Genomic DNA, 25,428 nt, shown 5'->3' on the forward strand with positions numbered 1-25,428 from the left:
GTCAGGTGGCTGACATGGCCTCTGCTTGGTTATTTTAATTTTTGGTAGTTTCCAAAATGAAGTGCAAGAAAGTCAAACACATTATTCATAGAGTACTTATTTTTATAATTTTAAGACAAAATTCTGTTTTTGAGACTCTAAAAAAACCACAAACTTGAGCTTGTTGATATGTTTGGAAAGACCCTCGTGAACTCAGCCATGTTTCACAAAGATTTCTCTACACTGAGGTTGTTGTTGTTTTTTTTTTGGGGGGGGGGATCAATCATAAAAACAGCTGTGACAAAAACTACGCTCTCTGGTATTATGAATGACGGAATGCTAATGGATGTATCAACTAGATGGTACATCTGGTTAGGTCATTGAGCACTGTTTTTCAGCACATTTATGCACCTTACACAAAATGTGCCTAGTATTTTGATACACTAGGCTGTATAATATATGTTCCTCTACGTCAGTGCTGAAGGCAGAAGTGACTCTTTTGGCTCTTAGTGAACTACTAAGCTATTTTCAGCAATTATCGATGTATTGGATGGACAAATGAAAGTTGCAAGGGAAAAACAAGAAATGTCACTTTTTGGGATTTTAAGGAAAACAAAAATGAATTTCGTGACAGCCCACGTTTTTCCATTGTTTAGCTTATTTTCCAAGCCTGAATATTGGGCGACTCATCAGGTTTTAGCCCTGGACACTTAGATGGGAGAGAAGAGGTGCGCAGACACTTTCCAAATCACATCACAACTCAAATTAACTGAGAACTGACATCTCTTGTTTTTCCCTTGGACTTTTCAAGTGTAGCTTGGGGTGCAGCCTGGTACAGAGAGCTATAAGACATCTTTCATTTATTCATTCTGAGACTATGTTGACAATGGACCGTACGTCCATTGAAAATATGCAAGTACAAGTCACACCAGACAAAACCTACCATTGTGAATATCGTTGCCGGTGGTCGTATTACAGTCTCATGTTTTGAATAAGCATGTGTAAGTGTTGTGGTGAAAAGATGAAGATATTCTTGACTTTCTTTTACAACGGGTGTTCTCTGGCCATTGATCAGATGTTCATGCTGTATTATTTAGACCCAGTTAATGACAAGTCGGTCATTTTCACGAAGAAAAGAAGACTGCTAAATTTTTCAGCAGCTATATATAAACCATGTTTGCTTGATAAATGAATATCACTGTTGTTGAGATGTGTTTCAGTTGTATTTCATAAATTGCAGACACAAGACCAATTCATGTCAAACACATTAATATTACCTTTTCTGACAGGAAAAACCTGTAAATATAATAATATCAGCAGTTTAATGTGCAATTTCTATTCTCTAAAAATATTTTTTTGTGTAACGAAAAATTCTGTAAAAGAAATTTTAACTGAGATTATGTCTCAAAACAAGATATCCTAAAGTAGTACCCGTAGTATTAGTTAAATAAATCTCATCCACAGTGATGGAACATTGTTTTGATGGTAAAACAAGACACTAGTATCACTATCAGAGATAAAAGCAGAAGCAAGGATCTGATATCTCTAGCTTCATGCAGTTTCCTAAACGTCTGTCTGTGTACTTTTGGCCTTCTGCAGGCCCCTTCGTGTCTGCTGGAACTTCTGGATCTGCCAACGTCCAACGACATCATCCTGAGGGTGGTGACCCTCCTGGCCAACATGGAGCAGAGCCTGCAAGACGAGCCTCGTGCCCCGCTGGCCCTGCCAGTGGAGGAGAAGGTGGAGTCGCCCTTGACCTTGCACACAGCCCTCCGAGGCGTCACTCAGCTCCCGCACCTGCGCAACAAGGTGTTCCGTCTAACGCGACACGACGACGAGGACGTGGTGTACCAGGCATCGCGGCTCTACAAGCTGATCACGTCAACCACAAAGTAGGATGATGGGACGGCGCAGTTCCTGCACCTGTCTGTTTTACCAGTTCTCGTTTGAGTTCAGGGGTTTCTATCGCTGTCTTTTTTTTTACCTAGAACTGTGTGTTAGCTTTTCTTAGGCAGCCCTTTCGGCTGTTCTGGATGCAGTAAATTAGTCAATGTAAGCATGATTTTTTTGTCAATAATTATTTCAAGGATGATGCAATGTTTGAGGTGCTTCTTTCAAGGCTGGTTTTTTTGGCTAAGGCTTATCTAAAAGCCTTTAAATTTCAAGGCAATGACAAGCACAAATCCTGGAGTTTCGGTTTCGAAATGTGATTCATTTACTCTGTTTTCTCTCTGTGTACAATTAAAGCAGTATTACGTCCGGTATGATGGACATGGAACATTCTTACAGCTGATTTATGGCTTTGCTGGCCGCTCAAGTTGTTTTTGTTGATGTTGTTTCCAAACCAAAGCTGACATTGTTAATTTACGCCTAATTCATATTAATATACCCACATTTATTACGCACATTGTATTTTTTAAAATAACGAGCAGTATTCAAAACGTATCCCTATTCTACCTTTCCCAAGCTATTAATTCACGAAAGGAATTAGGAGTCAATGTTTTAGTACGGGTCTTATTAAATGGGGCTTTTTCATCTCCCTTTTTTTTTTTTTTGTTACAGAGACAGGAAGATAAATTTTTGTGAAAGTTGGAGAAGTTGACAAAAGTTATGATTGGCCACACACGCGCCCCGTCCGTATTGACAAATGGGACCCTGGTACAGTTAAGGCGGCTTCAAGAATCTCTACTTTTCCTGAAATGCAAATATTTTTTCAGTGCTGGCCGTGTGTAGGTAATCTGGAAATCAGCTTACTTACTACCTGAAACTTATTATTTCTTTGTGATACCCGTAAAAAGCTTTGTCCTTTTGGTTCTTTCCTGTGGTGGATGGAATGAGACATTTTGTGATGGTTACAAATTATTTGTGGTAACGCAGCTGATCTGTTCGCGTGTGTATGTGTGTGTAACTGAAGAAAGTGGCCCATTTGTCGGGTATACTCTTGGTGTAAGAACATTTTCTTAACAGAAAATTCTATGCGGAAGTCGTTCGTTGTACTGAATAAGATAATATTTCTCTTTTTTCACTAATCTTTAAGATATATATCTGGTTTTGTAACTTGTTAAAGTCAACTTTTATAAAGTATGGCTTTTTATGTTTTGCCTTTTTATTGACACCACATTGGGATCAGCCCAGCCAAGCAGATGATATATACGGATGCATATATTCCAGCAAATGAATACTTTTCATGCATTGTCCTGTTCACAGTACTACAATAATGAAAATGTTGCTATGCATCATGACTAGGAATCAACAGATGATGGGATGAGTCAAAACAACTGGACTGTCATTCTCTAATTGTTGGTTGATTTTAAAAGTTTACTGTGTTCTCAAAATAACTGACAAACAGATGAAAACAAAAACTGGTGTAGATGACATTCCTCTGTTAAACATATTATGTAAATATACTTTTTTGGCAAAGGGCTGTGTTTGTAGTGAACGCCTTACTACTTTTTGCCTTGAGTGTGACAACAGTTTTAGACTGGCTCAGAGTTAGCCGGCCCGGCGCGTGGGTCGTTTTCTCTGGTGTGCACACATTCCAAAGAACTCTCCTGGCCTAGCCTTTGTAAATTTTGTTTCCAGCAAGCTATTGACCTTAGTTTGTTTTGCTCAGGAATATGTGCCCTGTTAATCTGTTCAACCACCGTAGTCTTTCTATGTACAAGCCATCAATGCAGTTTGTATTATAATGACACTTGTTAATTCCGGGTCTTGAAAAAGGTGGGGGGTTGGGGTTTGCTGGAAATGTTATGGCAGTTCACAATGTGTAGCTGTTTCAATTTCAATCATACAGCTGTCAACTGACTTGAGACGTTAATTCTTTTGAATATCTTGCTTTTGTTGTTGATTTCTTCACCAAAAAGAATGTATGGTACAGTGCCCTCTATCAAGACATACTTATTATTAAGCTTTTTGCCTTTTGATTCAATGTTCATGATATCCCAGACATGCATTTTTTTTTATGATAACATATTATTGATTAAACTACACAGGACTCACAGCCTGTTTTGTGGGTGGTGAAAGTAGCTGGAAGCTGCTGGTGCTATTTTTTTTTCTTTTCTATCCCCTTGCCCCTTCGTTTTCTGTTCTTGTGAAAGTCTGTACGTCCAATCTGAGCATTTTTCCCTTGACAACTCTTACTCTTACTGTGTTCAAACAACAATCTTTGAGGTTCTTAGATTTTTATTGACAGTTTATCTTACCTTAATTTTGTAGTGCCACGTACCCAAGACCAAAGCCTGTACTGTTGGATTACTTTAGTTACGCTATTCAGGAAACTTTGTTGAAACAAAATTGACATGGTCTTTAGAATCTGACAATTTCAATAGACTCCTTGACTTTATTTGACTGATGATATGGTATATTTGTATCCAAAGGGGTTCTAATTCAAAGTACTTTAAATCAGTGGTGGTAATTTTGTTTTCCTACTGTTTAAGTTAAAAAACATAAGTTCATCTCACAATCCAGACTTGAGTTTCCAATAGATGTTGGTGTGACCCGTCAGTTAAGCTTTTGTAAATTTTTTTTTTGATATATTGATTGAATAAAATTTTGGTAATCCTTTTTTTGTTAACTATTATCAATTGAGTTTTCATTTCCTGACCCAATGTCTTGATGTGAGTGTGTGTGTGTGTGTGAACACTAAGTTAGTGAATTGGCTTAGTTCCAACCGTCAGGGATCAGACTTCTATATTGAAATGTGAAATGGTAGATCTATAAGTTTAACGTCCCTATCAACACTATTAGGTTATTTAAGAGGTGGGATCTCTAAGTTTAATATCCATCTCTGACAGGACAGAATCATATAGAAAATTAATGTAGAGTGCATTTCCCAAAGGACACAATGTCGTACTGAGCTGAGGTTCGAACCCCCGTGATTATGGGTCCGGTAGCATAACCACTTGGCTACTGACACCATGGACTTCTGTATTTATTTTAAGAAATGTTAAGTAGTGCTGTATTGCGGGGCGGGTGGTTGGAGGGTAATCTGGTCTGCACTGACTTCTTGTCGGTCTTAATATTACCCATCCCTTATAAATGTGATCGGCTCTACTAGTGTCCATGACCTTGTGGTTGTGCTTCTGTGTGTACTTTAAGACTTTTGAAAAGGGGGCTGTCGTGGTCTAGAGATACAGTGTTTGCCTCTTATTCAATAGGTCCCGGGTTTGAAACCTGACAGTGATGGAAAAGTTTCTTCAAAAAAATGTTCTCCTTTCACCTCCTTTCCTGCTTTGAAAACATTCTGTTCCCGTTATTTTATGCAAGAAAAATTCTGAAATTATGCAAACTGAGCCCAAAAATGTGAAATTATGCAATTCTGTTCATTTTAACAAAGAATGATAAAGGAAAATAATCAGAAATTATGAAAAAACTTATCAAATTTTGCTAAATTATGCGGGGTGCATAAAACCACGGGGACAGATCATTTTGTTGTATGCCGTTTTTAGCACTTTCTGCCCCCTCTTCTAGGCTCCTGACTCTTTCTGCTGCCTGGCTTTCTACTGCTACTTCTTGGCTCCTTTTTACTGCTGTCTTTCAGCCACACTCCTGATCTTCTTAGGGTACCATAGGTAAGATCTACCACCTAACCTTCTCAGGTAAGGGCAAAAGATTCTCGGAGGTTCCATGTGCAAGTTGCGCACGTTAAAGATGTCTTGGTGGCCATCACCCAGGCAAAATTTCAAAATTAATTGCTACCACCAAACTAAATAAACTTAAAGTGTTCTGTGCGCTCATACTCATATGACCTTATACATTTGGGAGTGCTGTAAAACATTTCCCGTGGGTGGTTTGGTGGTTTGCTCCTTCTTTCCCATCAAACTTGTATCGTCTTTATCTCCCCTCCTTCTTTTTGGTGTATGTTACTCTCTTGTAACACCTCTAATCTTCGGCACTTATATGACCTTATTGTGTTGCAAGTGTCATAAAACTCTTACTAAAACTAAAAAAACACTAACCAAAAAAAAAGACTAGAAAAGGAAAAAACGTTCCTTTGAATATATACACATGGACAATGAATATAGTCAAAACTTGACAATGAATTAACTTTGTATTACAATAAAAAATAAATTTTATTTACAGAAAGTGCAACAAAATATGAGCTTCTTACATACTACACACATACAAAGCAATCAAACATTACCAGCGTTGGGACCTCATGATAAGATCCAACTATTCTAATATTTTGTCCTTTTGGTCACAGCGGACATTACCCAAGACACATCTCTAGCTGCAGGGTGGACGGTCCCAGATCAATCTCTCAAAAAGGCATACTTGAACCTGTATTGTCTGAGGAGTTTATTTATAATGGTTCTCCAACCATTCGGTTTGGTTGTTTGTAAATGTTTTATGCCCGTTTCAGCACAATTTAGATCATTAAGAGGTGGGTTGCTGGAAAACTGTATGTGAGGGCCAATCCAGACTGAGGGAGGCAGCACATCCTTGCAAAAAGATGCGCAATATCTGCCCTGTGTGAGAAATGAACACTCATCTTTTACATGCATGACAAAGCTCTTAACCACTACACCAAAGACGCTGGTCGATTTGACTTTGTTGTGTCAGTTATGACCATTACAACTGAGTTCCTGTTCCCTAAATATTCTCATAGTGTCGGAAGGGGCATAAAACCCATACAAAGCAGATACCACAGACAGTAGGACTACCACTCCCAGAAAATGAAAGACAAATGGCATCTTCTACTGCAACCATGAAATTATAACACCCTCACCTACCCCCACCTCCATGCAAATATGTGGACATGCCTATATTATTTAAAGCTGGGTTTGGAACAGCTTGAAATTGACAATGAGACAAATCAGAAGAACTTCTCTCGGAAGTATCAGGGTATGGAAAAACCTTGCATGAGAATTATCAACACCGGCACTAGATTTTCAATGACGTTAGGACAATTTAAGATTTAAGAGCCAGAGAACTCCCTATTCTACTGTGAATTCTCATACCAAAAGGATAAAAAGATATTTCTACCTTGACATATTATCTTTATAAATACCACAATAGAACTACAATGTCTGGGACTGTAAATCAAGAATGAGATTTGCTTTCTCAAGACAAATGAGTAATTAAAAGAATCACTTATATTCACACCTGGTAAAAGCATAAAAACACTACTAACTTTGTTTTCTTTGCTCACAAATAATCTGATTCATAATTCGTTGAACTCATACAGTTTAACAGTTTTCTACCAATGACAATACCTTAAATTTTCATCTTAGAGAAAAATGTACAGTGATGTGATTTATGCCATCATTGACATTTTTGACACTGCGCAACTCTCTCAGACCTCCCGATAAAAATAAGAGAATAACAGTAGCTGTTATCACATGGACAGTGCTACAGATTTTGGGCCCCAAATTTGTCTCCCGTCCCAGAGGTCCTCTTCCATCAATCACTGGTCTTGACCTCATCACATTGCCATCCATCTGTGGCTGTATCCGAGCTGTCCTGCGCAGCCTCTGTCCACACACTCAAGTCTGGCAGTTCGCAGCCCGTGTAGGAACCACGGTCTCTGCAGCAGCGCAGCAGCTCCCGCCAGTTCACGTCCTGAAAATAGTGAAATGGTATAGGTTTAACACCCCTATTAATATTATTAGGCAATTTAAGAGGCGGGACCTCAGAGTTTAACATCCATCTCCAAAAAGACAGAGTCAAAAGGGAAAAGTGTAAAGTGCCTTTCTCAAGGACATAATGTTAGACCAAGCTGACGTTCGAACCCCTGAAACTTCAATCTCACGATTACAGGTCTGGTAGCCTAACCACCAGGCCACTAGTTCACAACCTGTTAAGAAGAAAGACACAGGAAAAGCAAAATCGAACACCAGAGATTGCATGATTTCACTTGTAGAACAAATAAGCTCAAAGACTGAGGCCTCAGTATCTTGATGTCAAGGAGATGGACTTGTTTGTGCATGAATATGGTACAATCCTCAACTACACAAGATACAATGCTGTATCCTTAGATTATGTTCTTAAATCAATCATACAAGGACCACTCAGCCATAGACAATAAACAATCAGCAAAGGAGGTAAACTAAATAATAGTGTCTGAAGCAACTTTCTCTTTACACTGTCCCTTATTTCTATTTCCCATCTTCACTTTTCAAAGTATTTCACAGCTTACATTTACACAGATTTTGAGTTACCTGTTGCTAAGCCGCAACGACAGAGTGGCAGAAAGCAGAACATATAACACAGTGTTAGTTACACTTTTTCTAACACTCAAACCACCAAACCAGCAGTTAGTTGCAACTGACTGTGACAAAACAAAACAACGAAGGCTACCTGCACCAGGACATGTGGGTTTCCGACAATGACGAGAAGAGCTTGTGCCCGAGTGATGGACACGTTGAAACGCTTGGGGCTGCTGAGAAATCCCAGACTGTGCCGAACGTCGAACCCTACCAGCTTCTCATTAGACCTCACCTAAGAGACAAAAGAGTTTTGTACCAAAAATAGAAGTCACTATTTGTACTACATCTAAGACTAATTTATAAACTTAATTCCATTTGAAAACGTGATCGATAAGACTGCTACCTGTACACAACAATACGCGATTCCTTTTATAGATCTCATCATCACAACATTTCTATTAATGTTCTGCAGATCGTGCTTGTAATAAATTCAACAAAGTAACAAATCATGTGCAGGTGGTTGGCAGGTGCTCTGGTGTGGTTTGTTCCTTTTTTTTCTAATCAATCATCTATTGTCCTTATCTCTTTCCTCATAACCTAAGTGTGTTACAATTGCCGTAAAACTCTTACTGAAACTAAAACTAAAACAGATCACTTGCAAATTGTTATACAAACCAGATGTCATCTATTCACAGAATGAGCAAGGGCAAAAAAAATAGAAAAGAAAAAGAAGGCTTTTTTCCCTCACTACAGAAGATAAGAAGATAGCGGATGAACTCCATTGATAGTCATATGATGGTGCACGTGACTAAAATTAAAAACCAACATGTGCCAGAAAATGCTGCTTGCAGAGCCCTCAAAGAAAAAATTGATGAATAGCACTGCTGAATTATTACATATTGTATGTATGTCTATATCGTCCTCTTTTGTCTTGAGAGTGGTCTCAGTGTGTGGTGCATGTGTTTGCTTGTCTGTGCGTGTGAGTGTGTGTATGGAGTATGCGTGTGTGAAAGTGGCAAAAGAAAAATTGTAGCACAACCCAAAAACTGTAAAAAGATTTCATGAGTTTGACAATTTTAAAAAAAGACCCAGTGGAGTCTACACAAGATAAAATTCATGTATAGTCTAACCCCCGCCACATCTTTTACCCTTCCCCTCATAACAGACATGATCATGCCCATAGAGATGATGACAGCTCGTTGTACCTGATACCCTGACCCCTGGTTAACTTTCTACCCCCCCCCCCCCCACCCTCCCAACCCCCAACCCCAACTTTTCCAAGGTAGAGACAAGAGACAAAATCTGATCACTAACCGTAGAGATGATGATGGCTTGCCGTTCCTGACCTTGAAACTCTTCCACTGAGCCAACCTTGACCTCTGGCATATTTAGACGATCCATCATCATGCGAATTTTCTCAACCTGAGACATCAAGAAAAGTATCAACATCTGTTTTTGGCTTAAGGAATATGTGAAAGATAGGGGGTAAATGAATAACAAGCTACAATGCTGTATGTCCTTTTGAAAACAAATACAGCAAAGTAGACAGGGCAGGCCTGAGAAGGGACTTATTGTTAAGTCATATGAGCATTCTATCTGAAGTGCATAGCTATAAATAAGCACTTTATCTTACTTAGATTTTCGTTTTGGCTGCAAACACAAATCAATACATTTGGTAACAAGATGGACAGTGATATTTAAATTACGTAAAGAGAAGCAGCCCACAATCAGAATTTGATATTGCTGAGATTTGAAATGATAACATGGCTTTGAACTCACGATTTATCGACTGGTCTAAAATTGTATCACTGAAATTATACAAAGCCCATTAACATAGACGATGACAGCCTCAACATATGAAGCCCACCTTTTATGCTGCAGTATAAATATGTTTCTATGCCATTTATGTAACCATTGTTCACTAATATTACTTTCACTTTCTTTTTCACCAATCACCCCAGCAAGTTGCCCATACAGCCCACCACAGAGACACTAACTGAGCTAACTGCACGCGCATGGTCAAGTCCCTTTCAGCCTTCGGCGCCCCCTCCCCCCCAAAAAAATAATAAAGTCACTAAAAAAGACATAACACATAAATTTATGAAACAGATTCGAAATAAAGTTCGGTAAGAAATCACTAGCGACCCACCTGTTTCCTGTACGGGGTAATGATGCCGATGTCATCTGGCTCAACGTCCTGTTTGAGCACCCGCTGCAGATACTGCACCACCTGGAGGGTTTCCGCAGGGTTAAACCAGCTGGGGCTGTCGTTTTCCCGAACGTCTTCTCCCTGCAGGTCACACATGCCAGAAATATTAGCCTTCACTGCGCCTTTAAAGAATAATAATAATAATAACATTTAACATTTATATAGCGCTATTTCCAAAAAAGTAGCTCAATGCGCTTTACATTGGAATACCCATTTTCAATACCTTCCTTACTGCTTCCTTTCTTCTCATGCAATATATATTTTTTATGCACACACACACACACACAAAAACACACACACACACACACACACACACACACACACACACACAGAAATACAGTTGATATTGTCCAAGATGGCCACCCGTTGTTGAGGAGAAAGGTGGTTGTCTCCGACAGGTGTACGTCTTCGGCAAGGTCATTATAACATAGGAAAAAAGACGAAAAAGGTTAAGTGAGCAGTGGCTGTTGGTACAGAGTCTTAGATAGATGGCCATTTGAACAGGTTCAACCGTATAATCTTTTAGGGAAAAGCTAAAAACATCTTTGACAAAAATCATTATTGAAAAATGAATTAAGACTTTCCATGCAGATTGCCTCATTATCTTGTACTGCCTGACAAAACCAGGGAACGCAGGAGGCAACATTCCCCTTGCTACATGGTTCCATACCAACAAGGTAACATCCATCACAAGAAGTTCAAGGCTAAAAAAGCATGTACTGACCATTAGTTACACATAATCTTGCCAGCATGCTCCTGTATAGACACTATATTCACAGAAGAGGTCTACACGACAGAAAATGTCCAGCGGTCAGACATAAAGAATAGGTTAGTAGCCTACAACATACAGACATTTCTTTTCTAGAAAAGAAAAACTTTTCATAAAGAAATCACAACTTTTTTTTGCAATAGCTTCTTTTTTTTATATGATTTTAAATAAGTTTGAAACTAGACCCTTTTCATCAAGAAATCTCAACTTTTTTTGCAATAGCTTCTTCTTAGTTATATGATTTTAAGTAAGTTTGAAACTAGACCCTTTTCATCAAGAAATCCCAACTTTTTCAGCAATAGCTTCTTTTTCAGTATATTATTTTAAATAAGTTTGAAACTAGACCACTCACCCTGACACCGTGGAACACCACCGGCAGTCCAGGTGTGGGAAGAAAACTGGCGGTGACCAATGTGTTTGTGATGGCCGGCGGGCCCAGCGGGAGGAGCTGACTGTAGTAGAACAGGCGAGAGGGTAGCTCCAGGATGGACGGGTGTGACCGGTAGTTGCTGACCAGCATCGTCACCTGAAAGACACACCAGGGTGAAGTCAGTGCCAGATTAACCCCTTCATGACTTGTACGGCATACGCTGTTTGTCATTGTTTCTTAAACGGCGTACGAGCCAAGATACTGCTGTGATGTACGGTGTTTGTCATGCCTTGCAAAGCGCGAGGACCATGATGACGAACACTGTTTGTCAAGATGATGAACGCTGTTTGTCACAGGATGTATTCTGCAAACTGCTTCTGTTAGAAGCATTTCGTAAAACTAATCGCAGATTCACATTTGGGAATATTTTTTTCCGTACAGAAAAATCTTTTCCTTTTAGATATAATTAGTAGTATTTGCACACTGAGTCTTATTATAGGACCACTGAACAGCTACGGCACAATGGATAAAAGTTCCAGATCAGTAAGAACAAGTAAATATATATGAAATATTTGAGAGATAATCAAAGGAAGCAATAACAGAACTAACTTTTGAATGGCAAAGCCAAAACATTTGATTTCCAACAAAATGAAAGTTACAAAACGTTCTAAAATGTCTCACCAAAAGCGGGTCAAATCCTCCGTGCTCGGCAAAGGTAACTTCGTCTCTCTGGTACTCCGCCCGACCCATCAGCCGCTCCAGAAGGGAAAGTTCAAGGCCATACATCTTGGCAAAAGGGGACATCACTATGGGGCCTAGCTGCTTGGGATCTCCAGCCAGTACAATCTGCAAACAGAAAAAAATAAATTGAATGAGCATTCCACAAAAATTGTACCATATAATTTGAGTATTGTCCACATTCATATAAGATTCATATCATTCGTATATCATTCGTATTCACTATCATGAGCTATGAGCTAGAAGAATCCAAGTTCTTTAAAAGAAATAAAACTGCAAATTGTTTGGAAAAGCAGGCTTTTTCGACTGCATCAAAAGAAGATTTTGCAACCCCAGTTGACAACTTAAGTGTTCACATACGTGTCCACGACACCATTGCTTCACACGCTACGTTGGCCAAAAGAAGAAAAAGTCAAGATATATGAGCCAAAAAATTCTGGCTCCATCTTATCTCTTGAGTCAACAGAAATATGATTGTTCATTTATTTCGTGGCATTCTCAGCATGCATTTTTTTCCTGCTAATTAGACCTACTTATTTTCAATTTTATTATAGTATTGGAAGTTTCATGTTTATTATTTGTACCATAGATGGACTTATTTATAATCAGAGCTTATTAGAATTTATTTCAGTAGGTTCTCTAACGACAACAGTAGACATTTCTCACCTGTCCATCTCCCCCACACAGAAGACCAATGGGCACCAGGCTCTCTGGTTCTGTGGCTTGACCAGCCTGATTAACATACAGGTAAGAAAGAAAGACAAGCAAAAGTTGGCAACTCAACAGGCTGAAGTCAGAGACGAGAGACAATACGAAACATAGAAAGTACACAAATGCATACAGAGTGATCCAACCATACCAGGGAAGGCATAAATCCAGAACTTTTTTGTGAACACTTATTCTGTTCTTCTGCTTCTGTATTCCATTCTTGAATCTCAATACAGCCTTCTGTGGCTGTTCTAACATACACCTAAAATATATCAATGATACTAGTACAAGCTTACTAAGCTGCAATATTGTATGTCCCACTGGTTGAACTGAAATGGTTAACTGGCCAAGGGAGTTACTGTGAAGTCATGTGAACCTGCACACGACTGTAAATGTGCACTTTACCTTTGACAAACAAAGCCTAGTTTTTCAAACTGCGACATTATGCATCATTATTCTATACTTTGTATTACACACTATGGAATGGGTTTCCCACTCCTCTTAAACACTAAAAGTAAATTCAAGAATCCCGTGTTTAATATCCATTTCCAATAGGATAGTGGATGGAGATGCAAAGCTTTGAAAAACTCCCCAAAACAACCTATATCCACAGGTGTTCTAATAGAAATCCTGTTCATGTACTTGAACATGGCATTATGAACTCTGTGCTTTCATTTAAACATTTTAAGTAGCCTAACGTACATGTGGGCAAAGACTGTGGTCAATATGAAGGAAGATGCTAATGCTGGTAGATGTGTAATACAGATTGAAAATAATACATTTGGATCAGAAATGCTAGTCTGCTAACAACAAGAATAATCCAAACTAAAATACCATGAAAGAGTTCCAAGGTGACTTCACATAAATATTAACATCATTCACATTTAAGAATAAATTGTATATTGACAATGCCTGATGCCATTCCAGTCACGAACCTCGTCCACAAACACGTGTGTGATGTGTCCAGCACTGAGTCCCAGACCGTACAGGCTGCCCGCCATAGTGCACGTACACACGATGACTCGGTGACGGGCAATCATTCGTAAATCTTCAGCGAAGCGGCAAACAGGCAGGATGCATTCTGGGATGGCCTAAATTTTGAAAAAAGGAATTTTTTTTTAAAACACCGTAATTTAGGCATCACAAACTTTTCCATAATTCAGGTTTCTAAGAGCTGAATTTATCCCAATAATTCCATTTTCAAATAAGATCTTGCAATTTATACGCAACATGTTGAAGGTAGATAAACCTTATGACTCAGTGTGTAATACGTACAGACGAACTCAAGTAAAAGAGTCTTGTGCATCAAATACTCTGCTTCTTTGAAATTTCATTCCATTCAAAGTTCTATTTAAAAGTGAAATAAAACTTCGGATCAACAACAAAAATGAAATAAGATAGAGATACTATTAAGGAAAGCCAAAACATCCGCATTTGGTCAGGTTGTGGCAGTAACAGAGTCCCGATTATTTAAGCACAATAAACAAGAACTAATTTGAAGAGCCGTGCAGCAAGCCCAGCCTTTATAAATGCAGGAACACCTGAAGCCATGACTGATGTGTCAAAGGCCAAACACACATGTTGCTCAAAGTAAAAAAAGGCACTTACCTCCAGGGATCTCTGAAAAGCATTTAACCTGACCAGATCTGTCTGCTTGACAGCTCCACTCAGGAACAGTCTCTCAGCCTGGAAAAGTAGAAAGCACAGTGGAATATTCCATGGCTCTAATTGTCATCATTCATGTTGTAGATACCAGCACTTCAGAAAAACAAGCACATTTCTCCTGAATACTAACGACATCCAGAAAACCCCCCAAAAACCACAAAATTTCTACGATATTCATTCTTAACCTACCATTCCTTCCTCTTTAAAAAAATATGTTTAAAAAATTTAGATACAACTATATAATCTTTAAGAAGATCTCAAAGTGTTGTTATACAGAAAGTAAACCCAAAAAATAATATTTACAAAACATGACGAAAGAAATCCTAAAGCTTGCAGGATCAGGTTATTCAGGGCATTGTTAGATTGAGGTGACGGTAAAACAGATGATCATGAAATGAGGAGGAGCATGACGTGGAGAGGGTGTGATAAGTAGAGGTCCATAACACTATGAGGACTGTAAACCAGATAACCAGATAGAATCGTAACACTAAAAGGATTTTAATGTCGATCATAACACAGAGAAGGACGTCCCCACTCACTATGAGATCAGCAGCGCTGTTGGACGGAGTGCAGGCCAGGATGCGACTGTGGGGAACACGAGTCAAAACCTGCAGCACGGCCTCCACCAGTGTCATTGTCTTGCCAGTTCCTGTAAGGACACACACACGTACAATTAGGTGAGGAGGTGCACTGGGGGAGGGGGGATCTCTGGAGGAAACGAGATGTGAGCGTGCGCGCGGGTGTGTGTTGTGTATGTGTTGTGTATATGTGTGTGTGTGTTGGGGGGGTGGGGAGGGGGAGTACAGAGAGAGAGACAGGTGATAAAGAATGAAAGGGAGGGAGGAAAGTTCAAGTAAGAGTTACATGGCACTTGCAACACAAATAGGTTGTATAAGTACAAAGGATTAAAGGTGTTACTAGAGAATAACATACAAAGAAAAGAAGGAGGAGAGATAAGGAAGAAAGATGTTTGACAGGAAAAAAGGAGCAAACCACAACAGAGCACCTCCCAGCCTCCAAGAATACCCCAGCAAAAGATAAGGAGAAGAGCAGCCTTGAGGAGAATGAGCTATTGGTCAGTTACATACCTGGAGGTCCAAACACCACATAGGGTGATGGCCGCCCCTGCCCAGCCAGGATGTTGATCACCGCCGTCTGTTGTCTTTGGTTAAGCTTTGGATTGAAGAATGAAACATCTTTGGTGTGGCTACGTCGGTTCGAACCAGTCATCCGTTGTTGAGACTTTGTCAGAGGGTCGAAAGGCTCACACTTCTGGGCAGAATCCTGTCTGCTCTGAGTGTACAGTGCTCTCTGATGCTGATGTTGCTGCTGCTGCTGCTGTTGTTGTTGCTGTTGTTGCTGCATTCCCATCTGCTGACATGTTGGGTCTGACTCTGAGCTGTCATCATGATTGCTAGCTACAGCATTCTGAGCTGAGAGATGATTTGTGATGGAGGACAAACTTGATATCACATCTTGACTGACTTGAGAGGGACGAATTTTGACTTGTCTTGGGAATAAAACTGACAAAACAAATGGAAACCATAGATAAGTTAATAAGTTTTGATGACCATAAGGGACAAAGAATACAAATTTATGAGCACCTCGTATTATGATGACCACATAAGATGACGATAAGAACCTTCTGTAGAATCTCATTGAGGTTAGTTCGAATATGTTCATGAATGAGAAATTTGAAAGTTGAACTGTTGACTTCAAATTGTCAGATATGCATCTAAACTTTCTTTTTCTTGATACAAATGCACTTCAAAGTGAGTATACTTCCTAGAGGTCCCATAAAAAAAACAGATGGCCGTTCTTTTGCATGCCAGCAGGAAAAGTTATCCTTTTTTTTTTACAGTGGAATGAAACAAAGGCACATCCATGCCCCAAAGTACCCTTATGATGCTTTGTCTCAGCCTCCCTCCTTTCCTTCTTCCTTTTCTTTCACTTTTCTTAAAAAGCGAAAACATCTAGATTGAAATTGACTATTTGAGAGGAGCATGTAACCCATACAAAATGCCACAAAATTATATCTCACTAGACAGAACGACCAACTGTCTGTATATCACTTCAAATTACAAATACCAGCAGTGACAAAGACATGAAAGTGTCGCTGATACAACAAAAAGCTAAGAGGAAAAAAAACTTCCTTATCCAGAAAGGAAAAGGCAGTTTGGCTGCTTGTCTGTGTTGCCCTGACCTACCTGGAGAGCCCAGATACTGGACGGCCATGGAGACACCCTGGTGGCATCGACGGAGAGGTGTCCTACACACAGGCAAAAATAGAAATATCTAATTCGATATCTATTTCACAGTCACAAAATAGACTTTAAAAATGGCAGATTTTTTAAATCTTTGAATACAGCAACAAAAACATATAAGCTCAAATTCAGAAGGCCTGAAGGACCAGAGAAAGAGTAGAGAAAAATTACCAAATCAAATCTACTGATTTCACAAAACAAATCACGATAGAAAACCCCACTGACGACATCAAACCAAAAGCAGTGTTAGATATCTCTATATTGGCTGAAGTCCCTCCACAAATTATCATCAATAACAATAGATTTTAGAGAATTATGCAAAGACAATAATGAGATAAAAATTTAAAAAATAACAAGTTTCAGGTGGACATCTTCCCAATCCAAATCAAGTTGTCATGATTCACAAAATGCTCCATTCTCACTCAGCTCCTGTTTTCCCAAACCTAAACCCATCCAAGCTAACTTCTTTTTAAAAAAAGGAGAGCACAAATAGGTCAACGACTCCATTACCTTAAAGAGCTAAAAAATTAATACAACCTAAAAGAAAATCAAAATGTTATAGCAAGTGCAGATTTGAAAGCTAAAGGCAGGAAGTTGGCATGACAACCAAGTTCTTAGGTCACTGGCCTCAGCAATACCATGGAATTTTATAACCTGCCGACATCTCAAGCAGTACACAACAACAAATTCAGAAATTTTTAAAGCTCATTTTAGGAGCACAAAACAGTTTGCAGGCATAACCTTAACACATTCATCTCACCTGCTAAAGGTAAAAATGACATTGTAGTCTTCCCCGGAGTAGCGAGAATGGAACTCTGACGTGAACTTGAGATGAACGGCTGAACAAGACATCTGCACAGGAATAAAGGGGACATGGTAAAAGAAGATGACAGTCACAGATCTACCAGACTTAGCTTTGAAAAAAACATCACTGTCCCAATAGATAATTTTCTCTACTACATAGTAGAGTAGTGGTGGGTGGGCATTATGTCCTGCAATTAACAAACATGTATACAAGCACATACATCTCTTCACACAAACTACATGCACACACTCACACACATACACAAAGCACTCACTAACAAAAATAGCCACATACACTTACAAATTCACAAATACGCAAACACAAAACACTCACACACACACACACACACACACACACACACACACACACACACACACACACTCACACACACACACACACACATAAAAAACCACTCATACACACACATACATAAAAAACACACACACACACGAACAAATACACACAGACACACACACACCACCAAAAAACACACACAAACACACACACACACACACACATTAAAAAACACTCGTACACACACAAAAACACACAAACAACAAACCTCATGAACAAAACCCTCGTAGGTGGGACCATCTGGGTCACTAGGACTGGACAAGAGGACTTTGTCCCCAATGAGGACGGAAGGACGTCCTTCAGCCAGCCCTGGCACGGTCAGGGCCAGGAACTCTCCTACAGGCTGAAGACACACCTGACAAAGGAGGTAAGAGAGAAAATATTTACTAGTACGTTACGAGAAACACATGAAAGGGAGGCAATGGAGAAAATACAGATATGTCTTGATAGGCCTTTAGGTCTAATGCCCTTATAAACACAATATTATGGCTGCCTTTGAAGCCGTAACACCAAATCAACGTCTATTTCCCTTAAGATTAGGCCAAATGCGAGGAGCGTCTTGACAACTCTCAATAAAAAGTTCAAAAACACCCAGATGGGAATGCAAATTTATTAGAGTCATTCACACCATAGTCCAGCACAATACCAACTGAGCTATTAGAGCCACAACCCAAATATTTATTCTCAATAGGTTTGTTATACGAGACAACAACAGGCCACATTGTTGGAAATAGAGTAAGATAAACATCATTTAAAAAATTTAATTTCAGCGCTGGTAGTAGGCAATAAACATTCTCTTTTATGAACAATTTCAGACAGAAAAATTAATGGTAACTGAAAAAGTAAAACGGAAGGATAAAAATCTAAATCTGAAAAAAGAACATAACCTTGAGGGCAAAAGTGGGGAATTTTTCTCAGTAACTTTAGAAATGAGCTTATCTTGCTTGGCAAGAAAATGGACAAACACAACGCATACGAAGAGCATCTCACCCGGTTCATATCAAACTCTCGTATGTCCATCTGGAGCTGTATCTCTTCCAGATGTAACAACGTGCTCATACGAGTCACATAGTTACGGAATGACAGCACCTGCAGAAGAATACATACGTTGAAATATGCAACATGAGATTAAGGACTGTGTATCTTAACAAACACATGGGTCGCCACCACTCGGAGAATGAGCGACGCTTCTGTCACAAGTTCATGTTGACTTCCTTTGTTACTTTGTTACAGACTGGGTAAACATTGACCACTCATCTCACTTATGATTTGTGTATGAGTTCTGGGTGGGGCCTTATGGGTTATGAGGGATCACAGGCTTACCTCACCACAGGTGCCCATTTTACACAGTTAAATTATATAGAAAAAACGCAAGGGGGAGAATGGAAAGTGGCCGTTTGTACAGGTGGCCGTCTTATAGAGGTGGCTGTCAGGGCAAGTTAAACTGTATATTCATCCTATAAGAGATGTTGAGACATATAAGGAACACTATCTATCATATATTTTCATATATTTATAAGGTGGTAAGTAAAAAAAGATGACATCCTTTCCCATAAGATGTACTCTTATGCAAGGTCAGCTGATGAGCATCAAAAAGTCTTATTTTTACGGCACAAAAACACGGAATGCATTTCGTCAAATATGGTTTTATTCTGACTGGAGAGGAAACTTTTCTCTGCATTTAAATGTGGCGTAATAAACCTTATTAACTAAGTCTCTTAATAAAGGCTGTCTTCTTCTTGTTCCCACGTTTTAGCTGTTAATTTCTTTGCCTGTTTTGTTTTTGTGTAATTTGTATGAAATAGAAATGCAACTCACCGCAAAAAGTTACGACAATTTATTTTATTCAAAGGCATGATTATCAATTTTCAAGCAAGATTCATGTCAACAATCAAGTCTCGTCAAATCCCTCATTGTGTGTCTACTATATATATATATATATCTCACCTGAGCCAGGCAGGACACTGTGTCAGTCAGCTCCGTCTGCTCTCGCACGGCGAAGTCGAGTGAGTCCGGCACTGAGAACTGTGGAAGCTTCACTGGGAGAATCAGCTTTTTCTGAAAGCTAAACGCGGCATAAAGAAATAAAAAGAGGTGATTAAATTGAACTGAAATAATGTTTGGACAAACTGATGTCCCTTTGTATCACACGACCTTATTGGAATGAGGATGGGAAGCACAATATGATGATTTTTAAAAACATTTTGTTTTATTTATTTTAGTAAGTGTATTACGGCACTTGCAATACAATAAGGTCATATAAGTGCCGAAGATTAGAAGTGTTACAAGGGAGTAACAAACACAAAAAAGAAGGAGGGGAGATAAAGACGATAGATGCTTGATAGGAAAGAAGGAGCAAACCACACTAGAGCACCCGCCAATTTAAAGGCAAATTTCTGTCAAATGAAGGGGAACAAATCATGTAAATGTCCCTCTTGGTTAGAAATAAAGTTCCTGGCCAGTTCCCCACCACAACATTTAACAGTAGATACAATTACTTCACAACTTTATCTTGTAAATAAAACTAGCTCACTAAAGGGGCAAGAACAAACATCTTTCCCTAATTCAAGAACAGTAAACCAGGGGCCCCTGATGAAGACAAACATCAAAACTTCTGTCACAACAAACATCCACTCACTTCATTGGTCGCTGCCCAGGCACCACCCACGACTGTCCTGGTCTCTCGGCTGGCTGCCGGAACTGCTTGGACCTGAAGTAACCATAGACGTAAGGACACATCAGTTAAAGGTAGTCATATCTCAGAAACAGTTAGAAAAATGTGTGTACACAAACACAGAAGTCCAATAGAACATGAGAATGTACGTAAATTCAATGAGCTGTTCGTTTGAACATAGATAGTGATGTCATCAAGTTACAAAAACCTTTCTTACAAACAGTAAATTTATTCCAAAATGGGCTAAGCGCTTACAATTTCCAAAGACAGTTTCAAATCTGGAACTTGAAGATTAAAAGTACAGAATCATTGGTACACACAAACTTTACAACAACAAAAAGAAATTACAATCAATAAAATATTGCCAAACATACATTGTAAAGAGCATGATATTACATGCTCAAAGACAATTCGGATCATATTATTTAGAACACAAAATACATGCTAAAGGCAAGACAAAGCCATAAGAAGGATGGAGTGGTGTGAGTCACCATTTAGAAATTCTACAAGAAAATTAACTAAAACTTAAACTCTAATCTGACCAGTCAAATGAAACAAAAGGAACAGTCTGTGAAGAGACGGACAGCTAGATTAAAGAGAAGTGAAATTTGTGGATAACCTGTAGGCAGAAGCTTCACTGGACAGTGGAACAATGCTGACTGCTCTCCATTCACACTGGCCCTGAGAGCTCTCAACTGCTTTCAAGTGGACAATGTCCTTCTTCCTGGGACGGTAACCATTGAGACACGACTCCAGGGTGAAATAAACCTGTAGATTACATTGTTTATAGTACAGGCAATTTTCAGATTTATCTCACAACAATTTTACCCAATACATTTTAGGAAAGCTCCTGTCATATCTTGTTGTTTGTCTTTTGAAATCACGAAAGACATACATATTTGATCATGATGTCTTAAATGCAATAATTTAATCTAGAGGGTTTTTTCTTTCCACTGTGTTCCACATCACACCTACTCAGGTCTCATGACAAAGTGATAATATTTGAAATTAGACCCTTTTTTTCTTTCATCTTTAACAAATAAAAGATTGGGAGGGAAATAGACTTTGCACACAAGCACACCATCTAAAATCTGACTAGGAGAAAATACTTATCCATCTCTGTAATTTTTCTGGGATATAGAATCCCTCTCAGCCCAAGATGACATGATCAAGTAGGGTTTAATCAGACGACAGATCAAGATTGGTCCAGTGACAGAGTAAAACATTTACTACAGTACAGAAGCCATGGCCCTGTATAACAGTTATCCTTATGACAAAGCTTGAGACAAACAAACCTCCCCATTGATGTAGCCATGGTCTCTCATCACAGCGGTGACACTGCCATCTAGTTCCATTTCCCGAGAGGGTTGCACATGGACAGCCTTTCGTCGAATGAGGACATCAGAGCCACTCCATTCATCTTCAACAGCTGTGGTAACACGTTTTGGTATATACCTTTGCAGTGTACAGTTACACGATTCAATGACAAAACCAAAGTAGAAACCCAACAATCAAAATGATGATAGAAAAACAATATCCATTTCCTTGCTATTTATTGAAATCTGTTTAAAAAACATTTATACTGAGATGTATGGGCAATCATATATAAATGCATATCCGGTATATGATGACACATCCTCAGAAGTAAACAGGAGACCAAAAATCTTAAGAATGTTTCATTCCTCAAGAGAGCATCGGAGAATTAAACTTGAAATAAATAAGCAGTGAGTTTAGTCCTTAGAAATGGTATGTTATCTTTTTTTTTTCTTTCCCACAGCTGTAACTGAGAGAAAGGTGCTACACTGTGTTGAACAGCAATAGTATGATTTGTACTATCGACTGTGTTGGTGTTATTTGTGCATTTTGAGACATTTAATCACTTTATTTTGGCCATTGAAAGACATAAAGGCTGTCTATCATTTTTATAAAGGATAAAAATAAGAGGTATTTCAATCACTGACCTACAGTTTCCTTTACTTCCTCCACATTAGCACTGACCCAGTCACCTCGTTTGGGGACATAACCATCGACACAATCCTCCAGCTCAAACTCAACCTCTTTGTCAATCATTCCCTGCCCTCGACACCAGCTCGTTACTTGGCCCACAGCCACATTCCTTTGTAGTTGTCGCAGGTCAACCTCTCTGTGGCCATCTTCCTCTTCTGCCACTGCATCCCAGTCCCGGTCTGTCAAGTGGATCTGCTCTGCGTGCCAGCCTCCGTCCTCGCTGAACTGCACCGCAACAGTGTGGACATTGTCTCCAACCTTAAGATAAACCATACAATAATAATAATAATAATAATAATAATAATAATAATAATAAAAAATAGCATTTGTATAGCGCATAACCCCGCTCTACAGCAAGCTCTATGAGCTTTACACTATATTATTACCCCAGCAGACCATAGAACACTCAGAAACATTCTCAGCTTTCAGGGAAGCATACAGTGCAAGCAGCTGATTAAGCGCTCAGACATTTACAAACTGACAAGATCTTTCACTGTCTATAGCTGGGTACCCATTCCCACCTGGGTGAAGTGAGGAAAATTCGTACACAGCACCTTTCCCAAGGACACAACATACCTGGTCCCTGACGGTATTCCAACCCACAACCTTTTGGTTGCAAGTATCTGAACCTAATCGCTAGGCCACCGACGCCACATGAATATTGATGGTGAGAGGTTAGAGGCCAACATGAGCAAATATATTGCACTTCCTGCCTGCAAACCATGCTGCACACTTAACTAATTGTGTGTAACTATAGAGCAAATGGGCAATCGCACAGCAATGGGAACATGATCTTCAGCAGTGCCTTCTACGGAGAGGAAAAACATTTCCATGAAGCATCGAAGACAAGTGTTTATTAGTCTCTGTCTTACACTGTAATGACCATCTATTATGTCCGCCTTAGATTTAAAAGAAGTCTGACCGAAATTATAGTAGAATAATGACAAAATACATTATGTAGACCTGAGAAATGTTGTTCATATTTTCACACTAGAATTTACCTCCAATGATGCCGAAAGGAAAGCAAATTTCCATTGTGGTTAGGAGAAATCTTGGCTTGCATTATAAAGAGGAGAGGTGTATGTAAACAGTAACAACCACAAATGCTGTAATATTATATGTTGACTTCAGAGGTAACACATACCTGTAACTTTTCATTGCCAGCCACAGTTTCAGATGAGAAGTAAATGTGTCCATCAATGAGGCCATGCCCATGGAAAACATGAGTCACTTTCCCGTCAACCGCTCGTCTCTGAGTGGCATCTGCCGATCTAACGAGAAAAGGTGCGTCAGCAAGCTCCTGCTGCTCATACTCAGGACTAAGAACATTTCCATTTTGAGAGTTGGCTGCCGACTTCAGATCTTGTTGAGATTCAGTTTGGCCAACAAAGTAGCCCACGATGTTGGAGATAAGACTGAACATGCCTTGGTAGTTTCAGCTATCTATCCATTGTTAGCCTGGAAAAAAAAATTGAAAAAAATGTTGGATTGTTTCTGGTTCAACTTTAACAAATATTTGTAAAGCAATTAGCGACTGAAAAATCAAATGAAACATTCTCAGCTTCCCGGGAAGCATACAGTGCAAGCAGCTGATTAAACGTTCAAACATTAACAAAATGACAAGATCTTTCACTGTCTATAACTGGGTACCCATTCCCACCTGTGTGAAGTGAGGAAAATTCGTGTAAAGTGCCTTTCCCAAGGATACAACGTCGGGCCCCTGACGGGATTCGAACCCATGACCTTACGGTTGCGAGTCAGAGAGCCTAATTGACCACTAGGCCACCGGCACGACACATATAATATTATGCTGAATATGCAAGTACAAAAGCAAAGGAAAAGTTACAGTACAGTAGAAGCAGTGTCTACTGTAAATTAGTGAAAGTGCGCATGGTCATTCACTGTCACAGTCACACGTTTATGATTTTGAAAGTATTGTAAACAATGACGTATTGCCATTGTATATTATAGCCTACTTTTACTTTTGGCATGTGCATCATGTGGGCTATAGACTATAGTAGACTATCATTATAAAGTTTTATAAAATAAAGTGGCTAATACTAGATCTAGATCTAGATCTAGATCTAGATTTATATCTATAATAGCCAACCTTTATTCTTGATTCTTTATGAAACCAAACAAAAGCAATGCTGGCCACAGGCCACAGTCACTCAGGTGTATATCTGAAACACGGATAAGAAGCAGCAATTTGGGATGTAGATCTAGAAAATCTAGATTCGATTAGATTTATAACTCGCAAGATTTCCTTGAAGTAAGTAAAAAACGGGATATTGAAAGACGGGAAGAACAAGACTAATGAAAGGAAAACCGAAAGTAGAACATTAGGGCCCGTGTGATTCGAAGTTATTTCCCCTGACAAAGTGGGTGGAAAGGAAGGGGGAATCACTCACGTTGGACAAGATGTCTGGGGTTGACAACAGCAGTTGTCTTGCTCTGCCAAATTGGTTGAGTATGAATCAAAGATTTACGCTTTAAAAAGGAGATAACTCTGTGGTAGGGAATACTGCAATCTGATATTATAATTATGTAACCCTACTTTCATGCTATTCAACTTGGAATTTATTTGCATGCATTAGCGGGGAGAAGAAGAAGAAGAAGAAGAAGAAGAAAAAGAAGAAGAAGAAGAAGAAGAAGAAGAAGAAGAAGAAGAAGAAGAAGAAGAAGAAGAGGAAGAAGAAGAAGAAGAAGAAGAAGGAAGAAGAAGAATGATTATGAAGG

General features: G+C 39.2%; 2 protein-coding genes across 2 annotated transcripts in view; one reads left to right on the forward strand and one right to left on the reverse strand.

Moving 5' to 3' along the window:
* The window catches only part of LOC101864094, a 14,223-nt gene extending 9,665 nt beyond the window's left edge, over positions 1-4,558 (forward strand). The window contains exon 6 of the mRNA XM_035972415.1: positions 1,579-4,558. Within this exon, the coding sequence (XP_035828308.1) occupies positions 1,579-1,875 (297 nt within the window). The 3' untranslated portion in view covers positions 1,876-4,558. The remainder of the gene's footprint in view (positions 1-1,578) is intronic.
* Positions 4,559-6,020: 1,462 nt separating this feature from the next.
* LOC101864332 (RNA helicase Mov10l1) lies at positions 6,021-25,057 on the reverse strand. Its single transcript, XM_005108381.3, has 22 exons — positions 24,800-25,057; positions 23,834-24,147; positions 22,644-22,947; positions 21,978-22,111; positions 21,302-21,450; positions 20,647-20,718; positions 19,956-20,073; positions 18,999-19,097; positions 18,217-18,363; positions 17,610-17,701; positions 16,793-16,854; positions 15,674-16,108; positions 15,125-15,234; positions 14,529-14,606; positions 13,856-14,011; positions 12,879-12,944; positions 12,156-12,320; positions 11,457-11,630; positions 10,276-10,416; positions 9,441-9,548; positions 8,278-8,418; positions 6,021-7,539 (listed from the first exon to the last, which is right to left on the reverse strand). Exons 2-22 carry the CDS (start codon positions 24,110-24,112, stop codon positions 7,381-7,383), a joined length of 3,189 nt encoding a protein of 1,062 aa, XP_005108438.1. The 5' UTR covers positions 24,113-24,147; positions 24,800-25,057; the 3' UTR covers positions 6,021-7,380.
* Between the last annotated feature and the right edge of the window lie 371 nt (positions 25,058-25,428).

Source organism: Aplysia californica, unplaced genomic scaffold (genome assembly GCF_000002075.1).
Source record: "Aplysia californica isolate F4 #8 unplaced genomic scaffold, AplCal3.0 scaffold00684, whole genome shotgun sequence".
Classification (NCBI taxonomy): Eukaryota; Metazoa; Mollusca; class Gastropoda; order Aplysiida; family Aplysiidae; genus Aplysia; species Aplysia californica.

What these genes read in the sequence shown, in the direction of transcription:
- LOC101864332 (XM_005108381.3), bottom strand. Translation starts at nt 24,112, where the DNA reads ATGTTCAGTCTTATCTCCAACATCGTGGGCTACTTTGTTGGCCAAACT. An exon ending in GAGAGTTTGATATGAACCGG is followed by an intron (nt 18,364 to 18,998) that starts GTGAGATGCTCT and finishes CTCCTTTGTCAG; the next exon opens with GTGTGTCTTCAGCCTGTAGG. An exon ending in AAGCCATCATCATCTCTACG is followed by an intron (nt 8,419 to 9,440) that starts GTTAGTGATCAG and finishes TTTGTCTCTTAG; the next exon opens with GTGAGGTCTAATGAGAAGCT.